Genomic DNA, 25,526 nt, shown 5'->3' on the forward strand with positions numbered 1-25,526 from the left:
GTAATAAAATAGGAGGCTTTTGGCAGAGAGAACAGAATACTCGGCAGCTGCACTTAGATACAATTGTAACCAGTTAAGATAATCAGGTCTCTTGGCAGGCCTGGACTGGCAATCTGTGGGTTCTGGCAAATGCCAGAAGGGCTGCTATAAGGTGCCATAGAAAGTCAGTATTTAGTGGGCTGGTGGGGGCTGTTTGGGCCTCTGTGTGGGCTGATTGGGCCTCTATGTACCTGAAATGCCAGGGCCTATTTTAATTCTCAGTCCGGACCTGTCTCTTGGGGAAACTGTAGACTTGACCTGACTGTAAAACCTCCAGAAACTGCTGAATTGTATAAAACAGAGGTGGTATTTAGGGGGTGTGGCCATAAAATGGGCGTGGGCAAAAAACACCAGCACATGGCAGATATTTTTATTTTCCATATTTTGGGAGGGATGGAATTAGATTGCAAGCTCTATGGCTCAGGACACTCATGGATACTATTTCTGATTTGTTTTGCTTCCAGGAAAGACCTCCCTATATGATCAGTGGCTGCTAATACAAAGCCCACTCCAATAAGTCAAATGTAACAAGTGCGGCTGCCTCTGCCCCAAACAAAAATGGCGGCCGACTCTGCGAGATTATAAAGTAACGTCACCTCAGCGCGCGATACCATTGGTGCTTAGTGGCCACTATGCGAGCGGTTTGCTGACGTCGGAGAAATAGGCGGTACTCAGGTCAGTCAACCACTCGCTGCTTCTGTCTGTGATTGGTTGAGTTATGAGGAAGCGGGCGGGTGCTTCCGGTTTGTGGAATGTTCCTTTATGGCTTCGTGTGTGTGCTAGAAACTGGGTGAGATCTCCCGGTACCGGCAGCCCCTGAGCCCTGGTCACGCCCCCAGCTCCTCTCTAGCTCCCAATTTCCCTCCATTTCCTTTAGTCGCCCCTATATATTCCCAGGGACCCCTTGTTATTGGCCGAGGTACCTCAGAGTTTCTGTAAGTGCCCCAGCCCCTCCCCCAGGGGGAACCAGAAGTAATTAATGAGCAATATTAATTGATACCGGTTACAGCTCAACCTCAGGGCAATAACATGTAGTGACGTCACTGATCTGCCCCTGATACGTCACTGTCCCCTTTATTGTGTCAGACTCTCCCCAATAGGCCCAACCCCTGTAAGTATTGCCCCCCTTCATTTCTTATTAGTACAATCCCCCCTCAGTCACATTGTCCCCCAAATTCTCTCTCTAATCACCCCAACAATTAGCTGCTCATGCCCCCAAATATCTGGTTACTCTCTGTACCCCAATACCCCTGTATAGAGCTGACTGTGTCCCCCAAAGCTGCTGGTTGTCTTTCCTCCCAGCCCCCAGTATAACAGCAGTATAGAAGTATCCGGAGCAACATGGAGCCCAAAGCCAAGGGGAAGCTGCTGGTCTCCACCGGACTCGACGCCAAAGATGAGCTGGAAGAGGTAAGGGCCTCACTTACACACGGTGCGCTTTTTAGATGGGGGTCAGTGACCCCTAATTGAAAGCTGAAAAGAGTCAGACGAAGACCAATCGCTGTAAAACTATAAAAACTAAATAATGAAGACCAATTGAAAAGTTGCTCAGAATTAGCCGTTCTATAACTTACTACAAGTTCCATTAACGTTAAACCACCCCTTTAAGTGGGGAGCTGAGTGACGTTGTCTGTAGGGAGGGCTTCAGTGGCCCCTGAGCATCACGACCAGTATTTCCAGGGGCCCCACTGCTGTTCACTTTCCAAACACTTTTTTCAATCCAGTTGTTTTTAGATTTTTCCCCAGAAACAAAGACTTTTTTTCAATTATTTTCCATTATTTATTGTTTACTGTTTTTCCAAAATCTAAGTGTAAAGTTGAATGTTGTGTCTCAGGTGTTTGAGTGACAGCTCAGTAATTCAGGGGCACATTCTGTATTTACAATTTTACAACATTGAGTTGATCCATTTCTCAGCAGCATCTCTGGAGTATCAGTAACTATTGTATCAATTCTAACAGCTGCCTGTAATGAAACCCAGGGATTCTGCTCAGCAGGGACAGAGATAAGAAATGGATCAACTAAATGTATCAATTTACAACTTTTTACAGGGTCGGCGACCCCCACCCCTTCCCAAAGCTGCTGCAGAAGATGAAAAATGACACTTAACACTTCAATATTAGAAAAACAGTCACACATAGAAAATAGAAAGTCATTGATAAAAGTCTTTATTTCTGGTGATCTGTCTGAAACCAACTAGTTGTTTTAAGGTGAACCATCCCTTTAAGGGAGGAACAGGAAGGGGTGGGGCACCACCTTGGCTGATGCCAGAATTTATCCCTGCCTCTGGTTGATGGACAGGGACTGTACAGCTAGGGTTGCCTAGCTGGTAAAACACCTGGCAAGGTTGGGGCCGGTATTACAAATTTCCCGGCAATGTAGCTGCCGGTAAATTTGTAATACTCCCAACAAAAGCCCTCGACCATCCCAACCCGCTCAAAAGTTACCTTTTTTTTTTTTTTGCTCTCTCCGGACCCATCGCGTGTGTAGGCCCCACCCCTTTACATCACAACACGCCCCTTTACGTCACACCCCGCCCACTTTTACATCAAGGCCCGCCCCCACCACCAGCCGGTAATTATTGTTTTAAAAGGTGGTAACCCTATGTAGCAATAAAGATGAGGATGCGATGCTGTGTTGAAATGGTGTGCCAAAAGGCACCTCCAAAATTTTTATTTGTGCGGAATGTGGCCCAGACGTTTCAGGAGCTACCTGCTCCTTTCTTCAGTGGGTAAGTGCACTTACCCACTGAAGAAAGGAGCAGGTAGCTCCTGAAACGTCTGGGCCACATTCCGCACAAATAAAAATTTTGGAGGTGCCTTTTGGCACACCATTTCAACACAGCATCGCATCCTCATCTTTATTGCTACTTGGATATATCACGTTGGGTCACGTGACTGGAGGAGACACTGAGCTGTTAAGTCACCACACATTGTAACCAAGTTTCGTGAGTGTAACAGTTTCTTTATTTTCTTTGGTAACCCTATGTACAGCCCCCCAATAAACTCTTCAGCCACAAATGAACCTCCACAGTTAGGTGGGTGAAATACCTGATCCACTGTTGTACAGGGGGAGTCAAACCCAATATCAGCTGTTCTGAGGGTCCCCTCCTATTATCTATTGCTATACTGTACTGTACATATCTACATTCTGGGGCCATTTGTTTTAAAGGAGTTGTTCCCCTTTAAATTAACTGTTAGTAGGATGTAGAGAGGGATATTCTGAGCCAATTTGCAATTGGTTTTCATTTTTTAGTATTTGTGGTTTTTGAGTGATTTGGCTTTTTATTCAGCAGCTCTCCAGTTTGTAATTTCAGCCATCTGGTTGATAGGGTCCAAATTCCCCTAGTAACCCTAAACTGGTTTGAATAAGAGACTGGAACATGAATAGGAGAGGTCTGAATAGAAAGAGGAGTAATAAAAAGTAACAATAACGTGTAGCCTTACAGAGCATTTGTTTTTTTTAGATGGGGTCAGTGACCCCCATTTGAATGCTGGCAAGACAAAGGCAAATCATTTAAAAATTATACAAAATGAAAAATGAAGGCCAGTTGCTTAGAATAAGCCATTCTATAACATACTAAAAGTTCACTTAAAGGCAAACCACACCTTTCATCTATGTTGTCATTTTATTTTTATTTGTGATATTTGCATTACTTAGCCTTTTCTTCAGCTGCTCTGCAGTTTTAGCAGATAGTCACTAGAAAAAGTACAACCTTAAAGCCGCAGATTCAATAAAAATGGTGCCTCACAGATAATAGTTTTTTTTTGTTTGCAGAGGTCAATGACCCTGACAACCAGAAAGGATTTTGTATTACACTCATACTGTACTGTCTAAGGGAATCAATATGGCACCTCCCTCCTCCCATATGTATAAATACAAATATACAGAGAAGGAATGTTCTGGGCACACAATAAGCTATACCCTCATACTGTACTGTCTAAGGGAATCAATATGGCACCTCCTCCTCCCATATGTATAAATACAAATATACAGAGAAGGAATGTTCTGGGCACACAATAAGCTATACCCTCATACTGTACTGTCTAAGGGAATCAATATGGCACCTCCTCCCATATGTATAAATACAAATATACAGAGAAGGAATGTTCTGGGCACACAATAAGCTATATCCTCATACTGTACTGTCTAAGGGAATCAATATGGCACCTCCTCCTCCCATATGTATAAATACAAATATACAGAGAAGGAATGTTCTGGGCACACAATAAGCTATACCCTCATACTGTACTGTCTAAGGGAATCAATATGGCACCTCCTCCTCCCATATGTATAAATACAAATATACAGAGAAGGAATGTTCTGGGCACACAATAAGCTATACCCTCATACTGTACTGTCTAAGGGAATCAATATGGCACCTCCTCCCATATGTATAAATACAAATATACAGAGAAGGAATGTTCTGGGCACACAATAAGCTATATCCTCATACTGTACTGTCTAAGGGAATCAATATGGCACCTCCTCCTCCCATATGTATAAATACAAATATACAGAGAAGGAATGTTCTGGGCACACAATAAGCTATACCCTCATACTGTACTGTCTAAGGGAATCAATATGGCACCTCCCTCCTCCCATATGTATAAATACAAATATACAGAGAAGGAATGTTCTGGGCACACAATAAGCTATATCCTCATACTGTACTGTCTAAGGGAATCAATATGGCACCTCCTCCTCCCATATGTATAAATACAAATATACAGAGAAGGAATGTTCTGGGCACACAATAAGCTATACCCTCATACTGTACTGTCTAAGGGAATCAATATGGCACCTCCTCCTCCCATATGTATAAATACAAATATACAGAGAAGGAATGTTCTGGGCACACAATAAGCTATACCCTCATACTGTACTGTCTAAGGGAATCAATATGGCACCTCCTCCTCCCATATGTATAAATACAAATATACAGAGAAGGAATGTTCTGGGCACACAATAAGCTATACCCTCATACTGTACTGTCTAAGGGAATCAATATGGCACCTCATATTTAGAGGTAAATAGGTGATAGATACATGTCTGTCTAAACACGTTATATATTCCCTTTCTGCATCACATCATTATATATTCATATGAGTCTGTAGCTGAATATAAATCTCAATTCCTGGGAGGGTAAATCTCAAGAATATTATCCAGTTCCCTCCTGTGAGTATAACCCCAGATATAGACTGCCCCCGGCACAGATACACTGGCACCTGTCACTCCAAATGAGAGCGTTCCCTACTGTCTCATACACAACCTCTGTCTCATCTGAGAGGAACCCAATTGTTTGAACTGAAGCTGCCTGGGTACCCCTGGAACTATAGCAGGGTGACACCCCAATGTTTCTATATATCTGTAACCTTGTTATGAGCTAAGGGGGCCCAGTCTGAAGGTCAGTTAGGGGGAGATTTGGGGTGATGCTTATTTGTACCCTGGGTACCCCTGGACCTATAGCAGGGTGACACCCCAATGTTTCTATATATCTGTAACCTTGTTATGAGCTAAGGGGGCCCAGTCTGAAGGTCAGTTAGGGGAGATTTGGGGTGAGTGTTTATTTGTACCCTGGGTACCCCTGGAACTATAGCAGGGTGACACCCCAATGTTTCTATATATCTGTAACCTTGTTATGAGCTAAGGGGGCCCAGTCTGAAGGTCAGTTAGGGGGAGATTTGGGGTGAGTGCTTATTTGTGCCCTGGGTACCCCTGGACCTATAGCAGGGTGACACCCCAATGTTTCTATATATCTGTAACCTTGTTATGAGCTAAGGGGGCCCAGTCTGAAGGTCAGTTAGGGGGAGATTTGGGGTGAGTGTTTATTTGTACCCTGGGTACCCCTGGAACTATAGCAGGGTGAATGTTACCCCAATGTTTCTATATATCTGTAACCTTGTTATGAGCTAAGGGGGCCCAGTCTGAAGGTCAGTTAGGGGGAGATTTGGGGTGAGTGTTTATTTGTACCCTGGGTACCCCTGGAACTATAGCAGGGTGACACCCCAATGTTTCTATATATCTGTAACCTTGTTATGAGCTAAGGGGGCCCAGTCTGAAGGTCAGTTAGGGGGAGATTTGGGGTGAGTGCTTATTTGTACCCTGGGTACCCCTGGAACTATAACAGGGTGACTGTTACCCCAATGTTTCTATATATCTGTAACCTTGTTATGAGCTAAGGGGACCCAGTCTGAAGGTCAGTTAGGGGGAGATTTGGGGTGAGTACTTATTTGTACCCTGGGTACCCCTGGAACTATAGCAGGGTGACACCCCAATGTTTCTATATATCTGTAACCTTGTTATGAGCTAAGGGGGCCCAGTCTGAAGGTCAGTTAGGGGGAGATTTGGGGTGAGTGCTTATTTGTACCCTGGGTACCCCTGGAACTATAACAGGGTGACTGTTACCCCAATGTTTCTATATATCTGTAACCTTGTTATGAGCTAAGGGGACCCAGTCTGAAGGTCAGTTAGGGGGAGATTTGGGGTGAGTGCTTATTTGTACCCTGGGTACCCCTGGAACTATAACAGGGTGACACCCCAATGTTTCTATATATCTGTAACCTTGTTATGAGCTAAGGGGACCCAGTCTGAAGGTCAGTTAGGGGGAGATTTGGGGCTGAGTGTTTATTTGTGCCCTGGGTATCCCTGGAACTATAGCAGGGTGACACCCCAATGTTTCTATATATCTGTAACCTTGTTATGAGCTAAGGGGACCCAGTCTGAAGGTCAGTTAGGGGGAGATTTGGGGCTGAGTGTTTATTTGTGCCCTGGGTACCCCTGGAACTATAGCAGGGTGACACCCCAATGTTTCTATATATCTGTAACCTTGTTATGAGCTAAGGGGGCCCAGTCTGAAGGTCAGTTAGGGGGAGATTTGGGGCTGAGTGTTTATTTGTGCCCTGGGTACCCCTGGAACTATAGTAGGGTGACACCCCAATGTTTCTATATATCTGTAACCTTGTTATGAGCTAAGGGGGCCCAGTCTGAAGGTCAGTTAGGGGGAGATTTGAGGTGAGTGTTTATTTGTACCCTGGGTACCCCTGGAACTATAGCAGGGTGACACCCCAATGTTTCTATATATCTGTAACCTTGTTATGAGCTAAGGGGGCCCAGTCTGAAGGCCAGTTAGGGGGAGATTTGGGGCTGAGTGTTTATTTGTGCCCTGGGTACCCCTGGAACTATAGTAGGGTGACACCCCAATGTTTCTATATATCTGTAACCTTGTTATGAGCTAAGGGGGCCCAGTCTGAAGGTCAGTTAGGGGGAGATTTGGGGCTGAGTGTTTATTTGTAGCCTGGGTACCCCTGGAACTATAACAGGGGGAGGGGTAATGACATACTATTTTACTAAGGATAATATGGCCCCTGTTTGACTCCCATATGTCTATAGTGGCCCTAAAACTTTCCTGGAAGAGGGGCCACATGTAGGTTCTCTCCCTGCCATCGTTTAAAATACATCCACTTGTGCGATACAGTAAGAGAGCAATAAGAGAGCAATAAAAGAGCAATAAAAGAGCAATAAAAGAGCACTCCTAGTGGCTGGAAAGAGATGGTGCAGTGCATTGGATGCAGTGGAGAGTAGTGGACAAGCAGTATGGCAGCTCTCGCTGTTAAGGACTGTGCACATGAGCAGCTATAAAGGGAAAATAAATGTATAAGAAAATAAAAGAATTCGGGAGCTGTTCCACAGAGTGTAGAATGTGGCCCTGGTAGAATTGTTGCTGATTTTCTTTCTTTTCTATAAATTGCTCTTTCCCCGGGCTCCTTGGCTGCGGCTCTAATGAAAAGCCGTCTGTCTGTCACGCACGTAATTCCCTCTATTGTTCTGCCCCACGAGCGCCCAGGGAGCAGCTCAATGAAAAGAAATATATAAAGCTGATAGAGTGTGAGCTCATTGGGCCGGGGGGTGAGCAACGCCACGTCTCCTACATTTAGCGGCACATTTATCAAGGGTCGAATTTCAAATTCATGTTTGTTTTTAAAATCTACCACAGAATTGAAATTTTTATATAAAATCGAATTTTCTCAGCTCGGACGAATTGAATCAACCCTGAAAATTTGAATTGAGTTTGATTCGAGTTAGAAAAAAAAAAGCCAAATGTCTCCAAGGCTGCAAACATGGGCAAATTGATACCTGGCGTCTCCCACTGACTTATACAGCAATCGGGCATCTTTAAGGTGGCCATTAATTAAAGTCGAATTCTTAAAGGGCCAGAATATGATAAATCTCCAAATTCAAATTTGAATTGAAACTCAAAATTTTTTTTGGATAATTCACAATTCGAATTTGAGAGTTTTGACCCCCCCAAAAAATTTGAAAATTAGATTTTTCACTTTGAGCCTTTATAAATCTGCCCCTTAGTCTTTATTTCTCTCCTCAACCTCAGGAGCTTGCAATTAGTGTCATTGCCAGCGGGCACCTGCCTGTGGCACATCAGTATGGCATCTCCACCGCTGTCTCCCCATTCTCATTGGCCGCTCAGTACCCCCGTCACCCACTGTATATGAGGTTCTAGCTTTCCCTGTATATAGGGGTAGGAGGTGCCATATAGATTCCCATTGGAACAGAATAGTAAATGATGGGGAGCCAATGAGGGAGGCACTTATAATGTATATATTCCATTTAATATCCGTCTCTAGGTACAGACACAAGGAAGGTGGGTACCCAAGATCCTGGGCAGGAGGGTTAATAGCAGTGCAGGGCCCTACTCTATATCTATATTATACATATATATTATATCTGTCTCTCACTCGGCATCATCGAATCTCTTTGTACTGAATCACCGGGCCCCGAGGACCTTTTAGATTTGGGCTCTGAGTGCGACTCAAAGAGAATCAGTAATTCCCTCCCCTTTCTGTTCCTCTGCTCCTCCTAATGGGGCCCTTTCTCTCGCGCCTCCGCTCTCTCACTGGAACTTTCTGCCGGATAATGAGGCTCCTTTGAAAAGTTATTCTGCTTTTTCTCTCATAACCCTGTGAGTGCCAGCGCCCAGCCATCCTATCCATAATCCTCACCCCATTTCCCTATTCCCTATTGTTGCTAGATCGCAAGCTCTTTGGTACAGTAGCTGCCTCTGTCCACTTTGTATTTGATAGATTAATCATTTATTTCTGAATTCTATGTTTGGTTTTGGTAAATAATGAACTGCCAGAGCAGAGATTGTTTTGTTATCTCAGAATCTCAGCTGCCATAAAGCAGGACAGGACTGCTGCTTACAATGGGGATCAGATAAGATCTGTGCAGCCACTGGGACAGAATGTTCTGTTATACAGATAGCTAGAATCTCAGCTGCCATAAAGCAGGACAGGACTGCTGCTTACAATGGGGATCAGATAAGATCTGTGCAGCCACTGGGACAGAATGTTCTGTTATACAGATAGCTAGAATCTCAGCTGCCATAAAGCAGGACAGGACTGCTGCTTACAATGGGGATCAGATAGGATCTGTGCAGCCACTGGGACAGAATGTTCTGTTATACAGATAGCTAGAATCTCAGCTGCCATAAAGCAGGGCAGGACTGCTGCTTACAATGGGGATCAGATAGGATCTGTGCAGCCACTGGGACAGAATGTTCTGTTATACAGATAGCTAGAATCTCAGCTGCCATAAAGCAGGACAGGACTGCTGCTTACAATGGGGATCAGATAGGATCTGTGCAGCCACTGGGACAGAATGTTCTGTTATACAGATAGCTAGAATCTCAGCTGCCATAAAGCAGGGCAGGACTGCTGCTTACAATGGGGATCAGATAGGATCTGTGCAGCCACTGGGACAGAATGTTCTGTTATACAGATAGCTAGAATCTCAGCTGCCATAAAGCAGGACAGGACTGCTGCTTACAATGGGGATCAGATAGGATCTGTGCAGCCACTGGGACAGAATGTTCTGTTATAGAGATAGCTAGAATCTCAGCTGCCATAAAGCAGGGCAGGACTGCTGCTTACAATGGGGATCAGATAGGATCTGTGCAGCCACTGGGACAGAATGTTCTGTTATACAGATAGCTAGAATCTCAGCTGCCATAAAGCAGGACAGGACTGCTGCTTACAATGGGGATCAGATAGGATCTGTGCAGCCACTGGGACAGAATGTTTCTGTTATACAGATAGCTAGAATCTCAGCTGCCATAAAGCAGGACAGGACTGCTGCTTACAATGGGGATCAGATAGGATCTGTGCAGCCACTGGGACAGAATGTTCTGTTATACAGATAGCTAGAATCTCAGCTGCCATAAAGCAGGGCAGGACTGCTGCTTACAATGGGGATCAGATAGGATCTGTGCAGCCACTGGGACAGAATGTTCTGTTATACAGATAGCTAGAATCTCAGCTGCCATAAAGCAGGACAGGACTGCTGCTTACAATGGGGATCAGATAGGATCTGTGCAGCCACTGGGACAGAATGTTCTGTTATACAGATAGCTAGAATCTCAGCTGCCATAAAGCAGGACAGGACTGCTGCTTACAATGGGGATCAGATAGGATCTGTGCAGCCACTGGGACAGAATGTTCTGTTATACAGATAACTAGAATCTCAGCTGCCATAAAGCAGGACAGGACTGCTGGTAGGATTATATGCAGAGTTAATTTGTGCAATTATAACACAGAAATGGACAAGCTTTAGTGGAAGGTGCTGGGTGATATTGGGGATGGGGGCAGGTGATCTCTTACTTCCCAGAATCAGTAATGTTGGGGTGAATGAACTCGGGGGTGGGTGCAGTGAGGGGGTCGGCATCAGAGAGGAGCCCATGATGATCATTAGTCATTGGTGAATCAGACTGGAATGTACAGACTGTATTACTCGTCTGCTCTGGGTCAATCCCCCCCCCCCCACCACTATTAAAGGAGTAGTGTGTGTCACATACCTCCCAACATTTTGGAAGTAAAAAGAGGGACAACATTTTTTTTCCCGCACGTAGCGCAGCAATTTTTTTGACCACACCCCTTTCTGTGGCCACACCCCCTAATTACCATGTTTGTTTTACAAAATTTGGCAGGTTATGAAAGTTTGAAAATATTTCTCCTTATCTAAACTTTTTTTGTGTCTCAAAATTGTTACAAAGTATCTTATTTGCACCTGTTAGCTGTTCTGGGCTCTCTGCTAAAAGCCAATTAAGCGAGAAACTTTGTTTCTTTTTCTGGCTGTTCAGTGCAGAGAAAAGAGGGACTTTCCAGTACAAATGAGGGACTGCGGGTTGAGCTTTCAAAAGAGGGACTGTCCCTCCGAAAAAGGGACAGTTGGGAGGTATGGTGTGGCAGGGGGGCCCCAGTTCCAGTAAAGACACATATACTAATGGGAATGATCAGATTTAGAGACAATGCCGGAGACTTGATACATAATCCAGCACCTCCCCTACAAATGTCTCTCTAGTGTTGAACTACAGTTCCCATCAGCCCCTGGGAGCACTAGCGCCAGGTATATAGAGGGGTGAGGGCTGATTAAACATGGCAGGGTGTTATAGTTCTGCACCCAATGTCTCACCCACTTTCTTTCTCTCTCTCTCAGAGGCTGGAGCGCTGCATGTCGCTGGTGAATTCCATGACCAATGGGGTGTCGGAGCGCGAGTCCAACGATGCCCTCAATGCTTACGTAAGTGTCCCCCAATACTGTGTCCCCCAATACTGTGTCCCCCAATACTGTGTCCCCCAATACTGTGTCCCCCAATACTGTGCCCCCCTGCTCACACACACACCCTATGGCAAGGAAAGTGTTAAGTCTGACTGTCAGCTGATCCTTTGAATTAACCAGCTTGTGCTGTGGTTACCGTGGCATTCTGGGGCAGTTTGCAGTTGGTCTTTGTTTTTATTCCTATTCAGGCTAAAGAGGAGGAATATCACATCAGATGAGGTCCCACTGCAGTGTCTTGGAATCTCCATGGCAACAAAGCAGCGTGTAGGAGAACTTTGCCTTTAATCTGATCTGTAGGAAGGAACCCGGCACAGCCCTCGATATTGTTTTTACTGCGACCCCTCTCTTCTGGGAATATACACTTCAGCCCCCCCCCCATATGGGACATGTTGATCAGCAGATTGGGGTGTAACGCTCCATATACAGCCCCGACTTATAGTATTGCCCTGCACTCAATTAAAGGGCAAGCTCATCTGCATTGTTATCAGTATCATGTGGTTAGTGTTATCCAGCTTGCAGTTGGTCTGAGCAAAAAAGACAAACTGCAAATGTATAGAATAGATCTCTGACTACACAGTCCTTAAAGGACCAGTAACATCAAAAAAATGTGAAAAAATCTAAGAGTAAAGGTGAATGTTGGTGTCTCTGGTGTTTGAGTCTGGCAGCTCAGTAATTCAGGTGCAGATTCTGAACTGTTACATTGAGTTGCTGCGTTGAGTTGCTGCGTTGAGTTGCTGCGTTGAGTTGCTGCGTTGAGTTGCTGCGTTGAGTTGCTGCGTTGAGTTGCTGCGTTGTGTTGCTGCGTTGAGTTGCTGCGTTGAGTTGCTGCGTTGAGTTGCTGCAGTGAGTTGCTGCAGTGAGTTGCTACATTGAGTTGCTGCAGTGAGTTGCTGCGTTGAGTTGCTGCGTTGAGTTGCTGCGTTGAGTTGCTGCGTTGAGTTGCTGCGTTGAGTTGCTGCGTTGAGTCGCTGCGTTGAGTCGCTGCGTTGAGTCGCTGCGTTGAGTCGCTGCGTTGAGTCGCTGCGTTGAGTCGCTGCGTTGAGTCGCTGCGTTGAGTCGCTGCGTTGAGTCGCTGCGTTGAGTCGCTGCGGTGAGTCGCTGCGGTGAGTCGCTGCAGTGAGTCGCTGCAGTGAGTCGCTGCAGTGAGTCGCTGCAGTGAGTTGCTGCAGTGAGTTGCTGCAGTGAGTTGCTGCAGTGAGTTGCTGCAGTGAGTTGCTGCAGTGAGTTGCTGCAGTGAGTTGCTACATTGAGTTGATAAAATTAGTTGCTACATTGAGTTGATAAAATTAGTTGATACATTGAGTTGATAAAATTAGTTGATAAAATTAGTTGATACATTGAGTTGATACGTTGAGTTGATAAAATTAGTTGATACATTGAGTTGATACGTTGAGTTGATAAAATTAGTTGATACATTGAGTTGATAAAATTAGTTGATAAAATTAGTTGATACATTGAGTTGATACGTTGAGTTGATAAAATTAGTTGATATATTGAGTTGATACGTTGAGTTGCTACATTGAGTTGATACGTTGAGTTGCTACATTGAGTTGATAAAATTAGTTGATACATTGAGTTGATACGTTGAGTTGATACGTTGAGTTGATACGTTGAGTTGATACGTTGAGTTGATACGTTGAGTTGATACGTTGAGTTGATACGTTGAGTTGATACGTTGAGTTGCTACCTTGAGTTGATAAAATTAGTTGATACATTGAGTTGATAAAATTAGTTGATAAAATTAGTTGATACATTGAGTTGATACGTTGAGTTGATAAAATTAGTTGATATATTGAGTTGATACGTTGAGTTGCTACATTGAGTTGATACGTTGAGTTGCTACATTGAGTTGATAAAATTAGTTGATACGTTGAGTTGATACGTTGAGTTGATACGTTGAGTTGATACGTTGAGTTGATACGTTGAGTTGATACGTTGAGTTGATACGTTGAGTTGATACGTTGAGTTGATACGTTGAGTTGATACGTTGAGTTGCTACGTTGAGTTGATAAAATTAGTTGATACATTGAGTTGATAAAATTAGTTGATAAAATTAGTTGATACATTGAGTTGATAAAATTAGTTCATACATTTAGTTGATCCATTTCTCATCTCTGGAGTATCAGTAACTATTGTATCAAGTCTAACAGCTGCCTGTAATGAAACCCAGAGATTCTGCTCAGCAGGGACAAACATAACAAATGTATCAACTAAATGTATCCATTTAGATCAGTTCACAGGGTCGGCGACCCCCCCTTTCCAGAGCTGCTTTAGAAGGTGAAAAATTACACTTTACAGGTCACACATAGAAAATACAAAGTAATTGAAAAAAATTTTTTAAGTGGACTGTCTGAAACAAACCGAATGGAAAAAAGTGTTTAAGGGTGAACAACTCCTTTAATGGCACACTTCCCCTTTAATAAGTTCAAGTCAAATTCATATGGGGCTTAACCCCATGTGATATTAACTAGGGATGCACTGAATCCAGGATTCGGTTTGGGATTCAGCCAGGATTCGGCTTTTTACAGCAGGATTTGGATTTGGCTGAATCCTTCTGTCTGGCCGAACCAAATCCTAATTTGCATATGCAAATTAGGGGTGGAGAGGGAAATCGCGTGACTTTTTGTCACAAAACAAGGAAGTAAAAATGTTTTCCCCTTCCCACCCCTAATTTGCATATGCAAGTTGTGGTTCTGTTCGGTGTTAGGCCAAATCCAAAATAGTGGATTCGGTGCATCCCTAATATTAACCCTCTCCTGGTCTCTTCCTAGATTAACCCTGTGTGACATTAACCCTCTCCTGGTCTCTCCTTGATTAACCCTGTGTGAGATTAACCCTCTCCTGGACTCTCCTAGATAAACCTGTGTGAGATTAACCCTCTCCTGATCTCTCCTAGATTAACCCCGTGTGAGATTAACCCTCTCCTGGGCCCTCCTAGATTAACCCTGTGTGATATTAACCCTCTCCTGGTCTCTCCTAGATTAACCCTCTCCTGGTCTCTCCTAGATTAACCCTGTGTGACATTAACCCTCTTCTGGTCCCTCCTAGATTAACCCTGTGTGATATTAACCCTCTCCTGGTCCCTCCTGGATTAACCCTGTGTGATATTAACCCTCTCCTGGTCTCTCCTAGATTAACCCTGTGTGACATTAACCCTCTCCTGATCTCTCCTAGATTAACCCTGTGTGTGACATTAACCCTCTCCTGATCTCTCCTAGATTAACCCTGTGTGTGACATTAACCCTCTCCTGATCTCTCCTAGATTAACCCTGTGTGATATTAAGCCTCTCCTGGTCCCGCCTAGATTAACCCTGTGTGATATTAACCCTCTCCTGGTCTCTCCTAGATTAACCCTCTCCTGGTCTCTCCTAGATTAACCCTGTGTGATATTAACCCTTTTATGGTCCCTCCTAGATTAACCCTGTGTGATATTAACCCTATCCTGGTCCCTCCTAGATTAACCCTCTCCTTGTCTCTCGTAGGTGTGTAAGGGAGCCACTCAGCACGAGGAGATTTGCCTCGGTCTCTTCACTTTGGTCCTGACTGAGCCGGCCCAGGGGCAGAAGGTACAGTACCACTTACTGGACTCACTATTGTCTGACACTGGGGGAGAACAGGGTTCAGATCTGGACTTCTAGTCCCTGTGCCCATCAGCCCATCTCTAACAGCCATCCCAGCATGTTAACTTTAATGTGTGATAGAATGGCTAATTCCAAGCAACTTTTCAATTGGTCTTCATTATTTATTTATTTTTATATAGTTTTTTTAATTATTTGTTTCCTTCTTCCGACTCTTTCCGGCATTCAAATGGGGGTCACTGACCCCATCTAAAAAACAAATGCTCTGTAAGGCTACAATTGTATTGTTATTACTTTTTATTCCTCCTCTTTCTATTCAGGCCTCTCCTATTCATATTCCAGTCTCTTATTCACATCAGTGCATGGTTGCTAGGCTAATGTGGACCCTAGCAGCCATATTGCTGAAATTACAAACTGGAGAGCTGCTGAATAAAAAGCTAAATAATTAAAAAACCACAAATAATAAAAAATGAAAACCAATTACAAATTGTCTCAGAATATCCCTCTGTACATCCTACTAACAGTTAATTTAAAGGTAAACAACCCATTAACCCGTCCCGCCCCAATGAGAGAGTCTCAGGGCCTCCTCCTCCCGGCATGTCGAGCTTATTATCCCAGCAGTGAGATTGGCAGGCAGGGGAGGTGCCCGCTGATATTTCGGGAAACATTAAGCAAACACACGTACCCTGGGAGAGGCCACAACCTCTGGCTCAGCTTTTGTTTCCATTGTGAGGAGATGGCATTTCTGCGGCCCCTTATAATTATGGGCAGAATTTCACACTGACTGCTCTCGGGGGCGGTTGGGAAGAGAACATTCAGCCCCCCCCCCCTCAGCAACTTCCTGCCTTGAACCTTATTCTCTCTCTCTGGGTATCAGATTGTAAGCTCTGGTGCCAAAATGAAGGAAACCTAAAATTCAGTAACTATTCAGGGCATGTGAAACTGCAGCAATGAGACCTCTATTATCCGCTGCCTTTTTCAGGGGTTCATGTGGGTTGTCGTCCCCCATCTAATGCTCAGAAGCAGGAGGGACCCCCAGGCTCGTGCCCTATTCTATGTGATACAGATAAAGCCGTGATTAACTCACTAAACAACCCTCTCCCCTCCTGTAATATTAATATTTGCTCTCTCCCTTTTGGGGGCAAAACCTGTGAGATTGATGTTATTATAAATAATCGTTAGCAAGCGAGGGAGCCGAGTTAACGAGGAGCTGGCTGACTTTCCAAACACAGCGGCTTCTTTTAAACTGACTAATTAGTTCCCCGAGAAAAAGCAAAGTTTGTGCTGAGCGACTGAAAGGAAAGAGCCGGCGGTCTGTTCCACAGCTGCTAATGAGGGGGAGACTGTTGGGGGGCAACAATAAATCTGCCGCTGCTCCTGGGCTTGCGACTGGCTGCTTCTCTTCTCATGTCCCTCACAAGTCTAATGAGTCCCCCCTCTTCCCTCAACAACTGGGAATCCTGCACCCACCCGGCATGTGGGAGACATCAGCAGGGGGCCTTGGGGAGCACAGGAAGGGGAAGGGCATTTATGATGGGGACTATAGGAATAAAGCGGGTGAGGGGGATTATGATGGGGCACAGGTGCCGAGTAAAGGAAGAAAGAGGGTATATTAGGATTAATGATGGGGTGCAGGGGAAGAATAGAGGAAGAAAGAAGGAGAAGGGCATTTATGATGGGGAGTAGAGGGAGAATGGTATTTATGATGGGAAGAAGGGGATTTATGATGGGGTGCAGGTGGGGAGTAGGGGGAAAAGGGGATTTATGATGGGGTTCAGGTGGGGAGTAGGGGGAAAAAGGGATTTATGATGGAGAGTAAGGCGATAAGGGGATTTATGATGGGGTTCAGGTGTGGAGAAGGGGATTTATGATGGAGTTCATGTGGGGAGAAGGGGGTTTATGATGGGGTTCAGGTGGGGAGTAGAGGGAAAAGGGGATTTATGATGGGGAGGAAGGAGAGAAGGGGATTTATGATGCGGTTCAGATGGGGAGAAGGGGATTTATGATGGGGTTCAGCTGGGGAGTAGGGGGAGAAGGGGATTTCTAATGTGGTGAAGGTGGGGATTGGGGGGAGAAGTGGATTTATGATGGGGTTCAGGTGGAGAGAAGGGGATGTATGATGGGGTTCAGGTGGGGATAAGGGGATTTATGATGGGGTTCACGTGGGGAGAAGGGGATTTATGATGGGGTTCAGGTGGGGAGTAGGGGGAGAAGGGGATTTATGATGGGGTGCAGGTGGGGAGAAGGGGATTTATGATGGGGTGCAGGTGGGAGTAGAGGAAGGAAGGGAGTTTATGATTGGATTTAGGTGGGGAGTAGGGGGAGAAGGGTATTTATGATGGGGTGCAGGTGGGGAGAAGGGTATTTATGATGGGGTGCAGATGGGGAGTTGAGAATGTAGGGGCAGGGAATGGTTTATTGGGGATACGCTGTAGATGGGAGAGCAGCTGAGGTACAGGGGTGTATTTGGGTGCAGAATATAGAGACGGGAGTTATTTTGGGATGGCAGCTGCAGGTTCCAGGCTGTGTATAATTGGATGTGTCACATTGATGCTGCGCTCGGTGCCCTGTGTCTGTCACGTGGATTCCCACATCTGTGTCTGTCTCATCCGCTCACTATTGTGTCACCCACAATAACCTTCCTTCCTTAACCCTCTCCTAATGAGGGGCGCTGGCATAATATTAGCCCAATGCTCAGCCTGGCACATTGTGTCCCTGCTCTAATGAAATGTGCCGTTTGTACGTGGGCCAGAAAGTCGTGAATAATAATAATGGGCAGCGGAGCAGAGATGTGGCGTAATGTTGGCTCAGTGCTCTATGGCAGCTCCCCTTGGCTTTGGGAATCCCCCTGGCATTAGAGCACAGTGCATGATGGGTAATATCCCAGTTGCCTCCCTGGCATCTCCTGTCCCCGTGACATTCCTGGGTGTAGATATTACTTCTCTCCTCCTCCTCCTCCTCCTCCTCGGTGATTCATTGGGCAGCAATCCCTGGCCGCTCTATTGACCTGCAGCCCACACACTATTCAGGGGTCTGTGGCTGAGCTACGTGGGAGCCGCCTCGCTGCTGCATTATTGACTGCTTACTCCACTTCATCAGCCGCAGCCATCGGCCATTATTAGTAAATCTCCTTATTTGTACTGCCCGGGGGATAGTCATTTAGTTATCAGTATTGAATCCCCCCTCGCCCCCCAATTCTATCCATCCCCCCTCATTCCTTTCCACTGTCAGTCTCCCCTCCTCTCTGTTTGCTTCTCTGCCCCCCCTGCTCTTCTTCAAGGATTGTTCATCTTCCAAACACCTTTCTCAGTTCAATTGTTTTCACATTTTCCCCCAGAAATAAAGACTTTTTTTCTTTACTTTCATTATATTTTACTTTTTTTTCAAAATCTAAGTTTAAAGTTTAAAATGTTCCTGTTCGAGTCCTGCGCAGAACCAATTTGTTAAACCCGAACCCGACCCGCATACTTACCCGCTACCCGACCCGCACATACCTTATCCGCGGAAGGAAGGGCTGTCATTGTAACCGGAAGTGCCATCATTAGAAGTAGGCGTGATCAGAAAGAAAGGAGTAAAACTCGCTATTGAGAAGACCCGCAAACCCAGAGAACCGCCAACCCATGTCTATACCCACGCCCAAAACGTATGCGTGCAACTCACAGGGTACAGCAGGTTTTTGTGGGTAACCCACGGGTTCCTGACCCGCTAAATGACTCTAGTTCCCGTCTCTCTAATTCAGGTGCAGATTCTGAACTGTTACAATGAATTAGGGATGCACTGAATCCACAATGTTGGATTCGGCTGAACCCCCGAATCACAAAAGATTCGACCAAATACCGAATCCGAACCCTAATTTGCATATGCAAATTAGGGGTGGGAAGGGGAAAACATTTTTTACTTCCTTGTTTTGTGACAAAAAGTCACGCGATTTCCCTCCCCATCCCTAGTTTGTATATGCAAATTCGGATTCAGTTCGGCCAGACAGAAGGATTCGGCTGAATCTGAAACCTGCTAAAAAAGGCCGAATCCCGAACCGAATCTTGGATTCTGTGCATCCCTACAATTAATTGATCCATTTCTCATCTCTGGAGTATCAGTAACTATTGTATCAAGTCTAACAGCTGCCTGTAATGAAACTCAGGGATTCTGCTCAGCAGGGACAAACATAACAAATGTATCAACTAAATGTATCCATTTAGATCAGTTTACAGGGTCGGCGACCCCCCCCCCCTCCCAGAGCTGCTTTAGAAGGGGAAAAATGACACTTTACACTTCAATATTAGAAAAACATAGAAAATAGAAAGTCATTGGAAAAAGTCTTTATTTCTGCTGATCTATCTGAAAACAACTAGGCATTTGAAGGGGTGGTTCACCTTTTTTTTAGTATATTATAGAATTGTCAACTTTCTTAATTATTTATTTTAGTTTTTGAATTATTTGCATTCTTCTTCTTCTTCTTTCACTGACCCCATCTAAAAACAAATGCTCTGTAAGGCTACAAATGTATTGTTATTGCTACTTTTTATTGCTCATCTTTCTATTCAGGCCTCTCCTATTCATATTCCTGTCTCTTATTCATATCACTGCATGGTTGCTAGGGGAATTTGGACCCTAGCAACCAGATGGCTGAAACTGCAAACTGGAGAGCTGCTGAATAAAAAGCTAAATATCTCAAAAACCACAAATAATAAAAAATGAAAACCAATTGCAAATTGACTCAGAATATCCCTCTCTACATCCTACTAACAGTTAATTCAAAGGTGAAGAACCCCTTTAATATGTCCCCCCCCCCATTCTTCTCACACCTTGTTTCCCTTTTCTCCTCTCAACCTACTTTTCTTTCCTCTGCATCTTTGCGCTTGGTCCATCTGAAGACACGGCACATTGGTTGTCTCTCTCCTGAGCGCACATTTAGGAACTGACACTTTATTAACCCCTGCCTGTCTCTGATGTCATGTTACTGCATATTACCTGTCTGTCATTTCTCTGCCCCCATCGTCCGTCTGTCCCTAGAGAGACACTGCAACTGCCAACCCAGTGTGACACAGACATGCGGCTGATTCAGCTTGGCATTAGAAATTGCTTCTCGTGGCACCACATGGTGGCACTGACAATAAACACTCTCCTGCTTTTATCTATTGGATATTTACTATCGGCTGGAATGAGTCCTATATTACTGGCGCTGCTCAGCTTCCTTGTGCCTCATTCTTCCTTCCTCCCCAGAGTTACCGGGACTTGGCGCTGGTTAGCCGCGACGGGCTGAACATTGTTCTGAATAAGATAAACCAGCTTCTCATGGAGAAATACCTGAAGCTGCAGGACACCTGCCGGACACAGGTACGCCCGCCTCCCCCGGGGCTATGAAACTATATTTAACCCCCCAGGTGTTGCTGATGTTCAAGGGTTAACATGTCTCGTTTCAGCTGCTGTGGCTGGTGAGGGAACTTGTGAAAGGAGGCGTTTTGGGAGCAGACGGCGTGTGTATGACGTTCATGAAGCAGATAGCGGGTGAGTTTAGTCAAAAGGGCCGTAACAGTAAGTTAACCCCAGAAAATCATATATGTATGTGGCACGCCCTGCCATTCCAGTGAATCCCGAATTGCACCCCATCCCTTTCCCACATTCAGAGCCATGCCAGTGACCACGGGAGCCCTCCTGCTTGCTCTCCCAGCTTGCCGGCATGACTCGTGGCCCTTGATTGTCTATGAGGCACGGAGTGAATGGAATCAGAGCCGCTGTCACTTGAGAGTTGGGAAAGGACATTCATAAGGGATGTAATTACTTCTCTCGGCCAACTGTAATCTCTGCTCTACTTGCGAAAATGACATTCTCTCTTTCTCCCCCCGTCCCTTGTAACCCCCTCACGCCTGATCTCCTTCCCACCCGCGCCTGACCCAGGGGGCGATATATCCACCAAGAATATCTGGTTGGCCGAGAGTGTTCTGGATATTCTGATGGAGCAGAAGTAAGTGGCCAAGCTCTTTGACTTATCTCCTACCTGGCGGGAGCTTTAGTCCTTTACTGGCACAGCCAGTGATTGGCTCAGCTGGAGATGCTTAGTATTTGCAGTATAAAGATGTCTTCCTGGGGGGGGAGGGTTGACTATATTGGGTTCATATTCTACTAATTTAAGGGTTATTTAGAAGAGTTGCTATGGGAGCCGCTATACTAATCAATATCAGGGTTATAATGAAGGGTTGCTATGGGAGTGGCTATACTTATAAGGAAGGGTTGCTATGGGAGTAGCTATACCAATATCCGGTTATGATGAAGTTTGGCTATGGGAGTAGCTATACCAAGATAAGGGTTATAAGAAAGGGTTGATATGGGAGTGGCTATGCTAATATAAGGGTTACAAGGAAGGGTTGCTATGGGAGTAGCTATACCAATATCAGGGTTATGATGAAGGGTTGCTATGGGAGTGGCTATGTCAATATCAGGGTTAGAATGAAGGGTGGCTATACCAATATTAGGGTTATGATGAAGGGTTGCTATGGGAGTAGCTATACCAATATCAGGGTTATGATGAAGGGTTGCTATGGGAGTAGCTATACCAATATCAGGGTTATGATGAAGGGTTGCAATGGGAGTGGCTATGTCAATATCAGCGTTAGAATGAAGGGTGGCTATGCCAATATTAGGGTTATGATGAAGGGTTGCTATGGGAGTAGCTATACCAATATCAGGGTTATGAGGAAGGGTTGCTATGGGAGTGGCTATGTCAATAACAGGGTTATAATGAAGGGTTGATATGGGAGTGGCTATACCAATATCAGGGTTATAAGGAAGGGTTGCTATGGGGTGGCTATGCGAATATCAGGATTATGATGAAGGGTTGCTATGGGAGTGGCTATACCAATATCAGGGTTACAAGCATGGCATAGAAAGGTGCTGATTGGTTCTGCAGGCAGTTGTGCTCCCTCTTGCTCAGTGTCTCATTTCATTGTAGGGAGTGGGTGATGAAGAGCAGTATCCTGATAGCCATGTCTTTGTACACTTACCTGCGTCTCATTGTGGACCACCACGGGACCCCACAGTTGCAAACGCTGAGACAGAAAGAAGTGGATTTCTGCATCATGCTCCTTAGGGAGCGGGTAAGTCCTGATCTCAATCCTAATAGGACTCCTGTATACCTTATGCAACTCTCTGTACCCACAATCCCTTGCTGCAGTACTGGGCTGAGCATTTAAATAGTAACAAGTGGCCAGTTTAGCCTCACAGGAAGGCAGAGTGTTTGGGGTTAACAGCCGGAGAGGGATAATTAGTGGGACACAATGTTCTCTGGCTCTTATTTACTGGAAATCATCATTTCTCTTTCCTCTGTGTCTCACTTTCTGTTCCGACTCTCCAATCACTCGTCCCACTAATTTTCTCTTTCTACTCCCAGTTCATGGACTGCTTCATGATTGGACGAGACCTGGTCCGACTCCTTCAGAATGTCGCCCGGATCCCAGAGTTTGACCTGATCTGGAAGGACATGCTCCATAACCCCCAGGCACTGAACCCACAATTCACAGGTACCCCCTGACTTATCCTAGTGTGCTACTGAGGGATGAGTACTGAGGGATGAGTACTGAGGGATGAGTACTGAGGGATGAGTACTGAGGGATGAGTACTGAGGGATGAGTACTGAGGGATGAGTACTGAGGGATGAGTACTGAGGGATGAGTACTGCTGCCCTGTAGTGCTGGCCTCCTGAGTTTCATTCTAGGCAGGGCACTGGGGAGCAGGGAGCATGTATGAGGGGGTTCCCTCCAAGTACCCCAGTTTCCTCCCACACCCCAAATTCATAAAGGAGCGCCATTCTCTGGCTCCCACACTTGTCTCTGTATGAGGCTCCAGCTCTTCCCGCTCTGCACCCATTGGAGTGTATAGGTGGGATTACCAGCATGGGGGTCTCATGATTACATGAGCTAAAAGGATTATTCCACTGCTTGAGGAGAAGACACATACATTGACATGTACATTCACACGTACATTTGGACATACATTCCGCGCATACATTCACACATACATTGACATGTATATTTGGCACATACATTCGGCACATACATTCGGCACATACATTCGGCACATACATTCGGCAGGTGCATTCGGCACAAACACACGGCACATACATTGGGCAGGGGAGCTCATTGAGATGTATGAGAGGAGCTGGGCAGATAAATATAAATGTGTGTGCGGATGAATAATGGCTAAATCTATACTAATGGGGTACTCCCCTCCTTCCCCTGCACCGACGGGAGCTTCATCCAAACTGAGCCGACGCGGGAATCAATCCTGAATCTGTGACAGAAGGAATGGCACTCGCCCGCGGCACCACTCTTATTGCACTCATAGGTCACCTGAGTACATCTCTAAAATCCACTGAAAAGGTGTCAGTTGGGGTACAGTTTCCATTTAACTAGAACCATTGCCCCTAGTAGTGCAAAACGGACTCACTAACCCTGTCACAAGAGCTAACACTCTTTTTCTTTCTCTTTTCTAGGAATCCTGCAGCTCCTGCAGTCTCGTACCTCCCGCAAGTTCCTGGCGTGCCGTCTCACCCCCGATATGGAGACCAAACTGCTGTTCATGACCTCGCGGGTATGTGCCGACGGGCATGCACCTTTATCTACGTGGCCAGAGAATATATAGAGGCTGGAAGGAGGGATTTAGGGGGTGCATCAGGTCTTTACCCACAGTCTCTCCTCCGTAGGTGCGTTTTGGGCAGCAGAAGAGGTATCAGGACTGGTTCCAGCGGCAGTACCTCTCCACCCCCGACAGCCAATCCTTACGCTGCGACCTGATTCGCTATATCTGCGGCGTGGTCCATCCCTCCAATGAGGTGCTGAGTTCTGACATCCTGCCACGCTGGGCCATCATTGGTTGGCTGCTGACTACTTGCACAGTGAGTATGGCCATTGGTTGTATTAGTTGTACCTCCCTCTATGGGGCAGGAGCTGATCTGACGTCTGATTTGTGCTTCCAGTCTAATGTCGCCGCCTCTAACGCCAAGCTGGCGCTGTTCTACGATTGGCTCTTCTTCAGCCCAGAGAAGGACAGCATTATGAATATCGGTAAGGTATCGTCCCCTCTGATCTTCATATTGGTTTTACCTAGGGATGCACCAAATCCACTATTTTGGATTCGGCCGAACCCCCAAATCCTTCTCGAAAGATTCGGCCGAATACCGAACAGAATGCAAATTAGGGATGGGAAAGGGAAAACATTTTGTACCTCCTTGTTTTGTGATAAAAAGTCACGTGATTTCATAATGCTGTTTCCCTCCCCGCCCCTAATTTGCATATGCAGATTCGGTTCGGCCGGGTGGAAGGATTCGGCCGAATTTGAATCCTGCTGAAAAAGGCCGAATCGCGAACCGAATTCTGGATTCAGTGCATCCGTAGTTTTGCCCCACACTGCCCTGAAGGCTTCTATGAAAGTGGCAGTATTTTGAGACTTGTGTGTGGAGCAATAGGTAGTGTAAGGGTTAACTGATCACTACACACTGGTGCCGTCATGGGAACACACAATAGACTTTATCTCTGATCCGTCTGTCTGTCCTTCACCTCGGCCCATGTCTGTTATGCCAGCGACGTTCTCTTCACCCCGTTGCTGCTTTGTCTCTGATGTGTGGCGGGAGGGTGCTTGTGTATAAAGATGTACCCCAACATGTAAACTCACCAGAACGGGGAGTCCCATCCCTTGTGCAGTCTCCACACTTATGTGCTGATCCAATGTGGTACCAACAATACACAGACTATCTCTGTATAGTCCACTAATAATCTTGTTTTAGCTCCGCCCTCTGCCTGTGTGACTTTGTATTGGTCCATAGTGCTCGTGGGAGGGGCTTGGCTGTTCTCATGTGTGGTTCCTCCCCTGCAGAGCCTGCCATTCTGGTCATGCATCACTCCATGAAGCCCCATCCTGCAATAACTGCCACCCTGCTGGACTTTATGTGCCGGGTAAGACTCCATTGTAGAATAATAATATTTAGCTAGTGGATTCAGCTGAATTAGGGGGGTGAGTTATGGCAATAGCTGTGGGGTGAGAGTTATTATACTTCTAATGAAGCTTCCATTACTCACAGCCTCACCAGTTACACTGGTTTATGTGCCCCCTCTGTATATACAGCTACATGCCCCCCGGTCACAGGACCCCTCCCAGCAGCACCCGCTGTGCCAAGAGGCAAATGGATCGTAGCCCTCCCCCCGCCCACCCCTGGGACACTCAGCTATGCAAAGCATCTCTCCAAGTTTGGAATTGAGGTTTAGTGGATGTTCCCCGTGGGACCCCCC

The 25,526-nt window shown here is 45.7% G+C and overlaps 1 protein-coding gene across 1 annotated transcript in view; it reads left to right on the forward strand.

Moving 5' to 3' along the window:
* The first annotated feature begins 737 nt into the window (after nucleotides 1-737).
* The window catches only part of ints3.L (integrator complex subunit 3 L homeolog), a 36,088-nt gene continuing 11,299 nt past the window's right edge, over nucleotides 738-25,526 (forward strand). The window contains exons 1-12 of the mRNA XM_018231715.1: nucleotides 738-1,449; nucleotides 11,546-11,629; nucleotides 15,151-15,234; nucleotides 20,470-20,583; nucleotides 20,670-20,754; nucleotides 21,145-21,211; nucleotides 22,196-22,340; nucleotides 22,634-22,763; nucleotides 23,735-23,832; nucleotides 23,945-24,136; nucleotides 24,218-24,305; nucleotides 25,114-25,193. Coding sequence (XP_018087204.1) covers nucleotides 1,381-1,449; nucleotides 11,546-11,629; nucleotides 15,151-15,234; nucleotides 20,470-20,583; nucleotides 20,670-20,754; nucleotides 21,145-21,211; nucleotides 22,196-22,340; nucleotides 22,634-22,763; nucleotides 23,735-23,832; nucleotides 23,945-24,136; nucleotides 24,218-24,305; nucleotides 25,114-25,193 — 1,236 coding nt within the window. The 5' untranslated portion in view covers nucleotides 738-1,380. The remainder of the gene's footprint in view (nucleotides 1,450-11,545; nucleotides 11,630-15,150; nucleotides 15,235-20,469; nucleotides 20,584-20,669; nucleotides 20,755-21,144; nucleotides 21,212-22,195; nucleotides 22,341-22,633; nucleotides 22,764-23,734; nucleotides 23,833-23,944; nucleotides 24,137-24,217; nucleotides 24,306-25,113; nucleotides 25,194-25,526) is intronic.

This window comes from Xenopus laevis, chromosome 8L (genome assembly GCF_017654675.1).
Source record: "Xenopus laevis strain J_2021 chromosome 8L, Xenopus_laevis_v10.1, whole genome shotgun sequence".
Lineage (NCBI taxonomy): Eukaryota > Metazoa > Chordata > Amphibia > Anura > Pipidae > Xenopus > Xenopus laevis.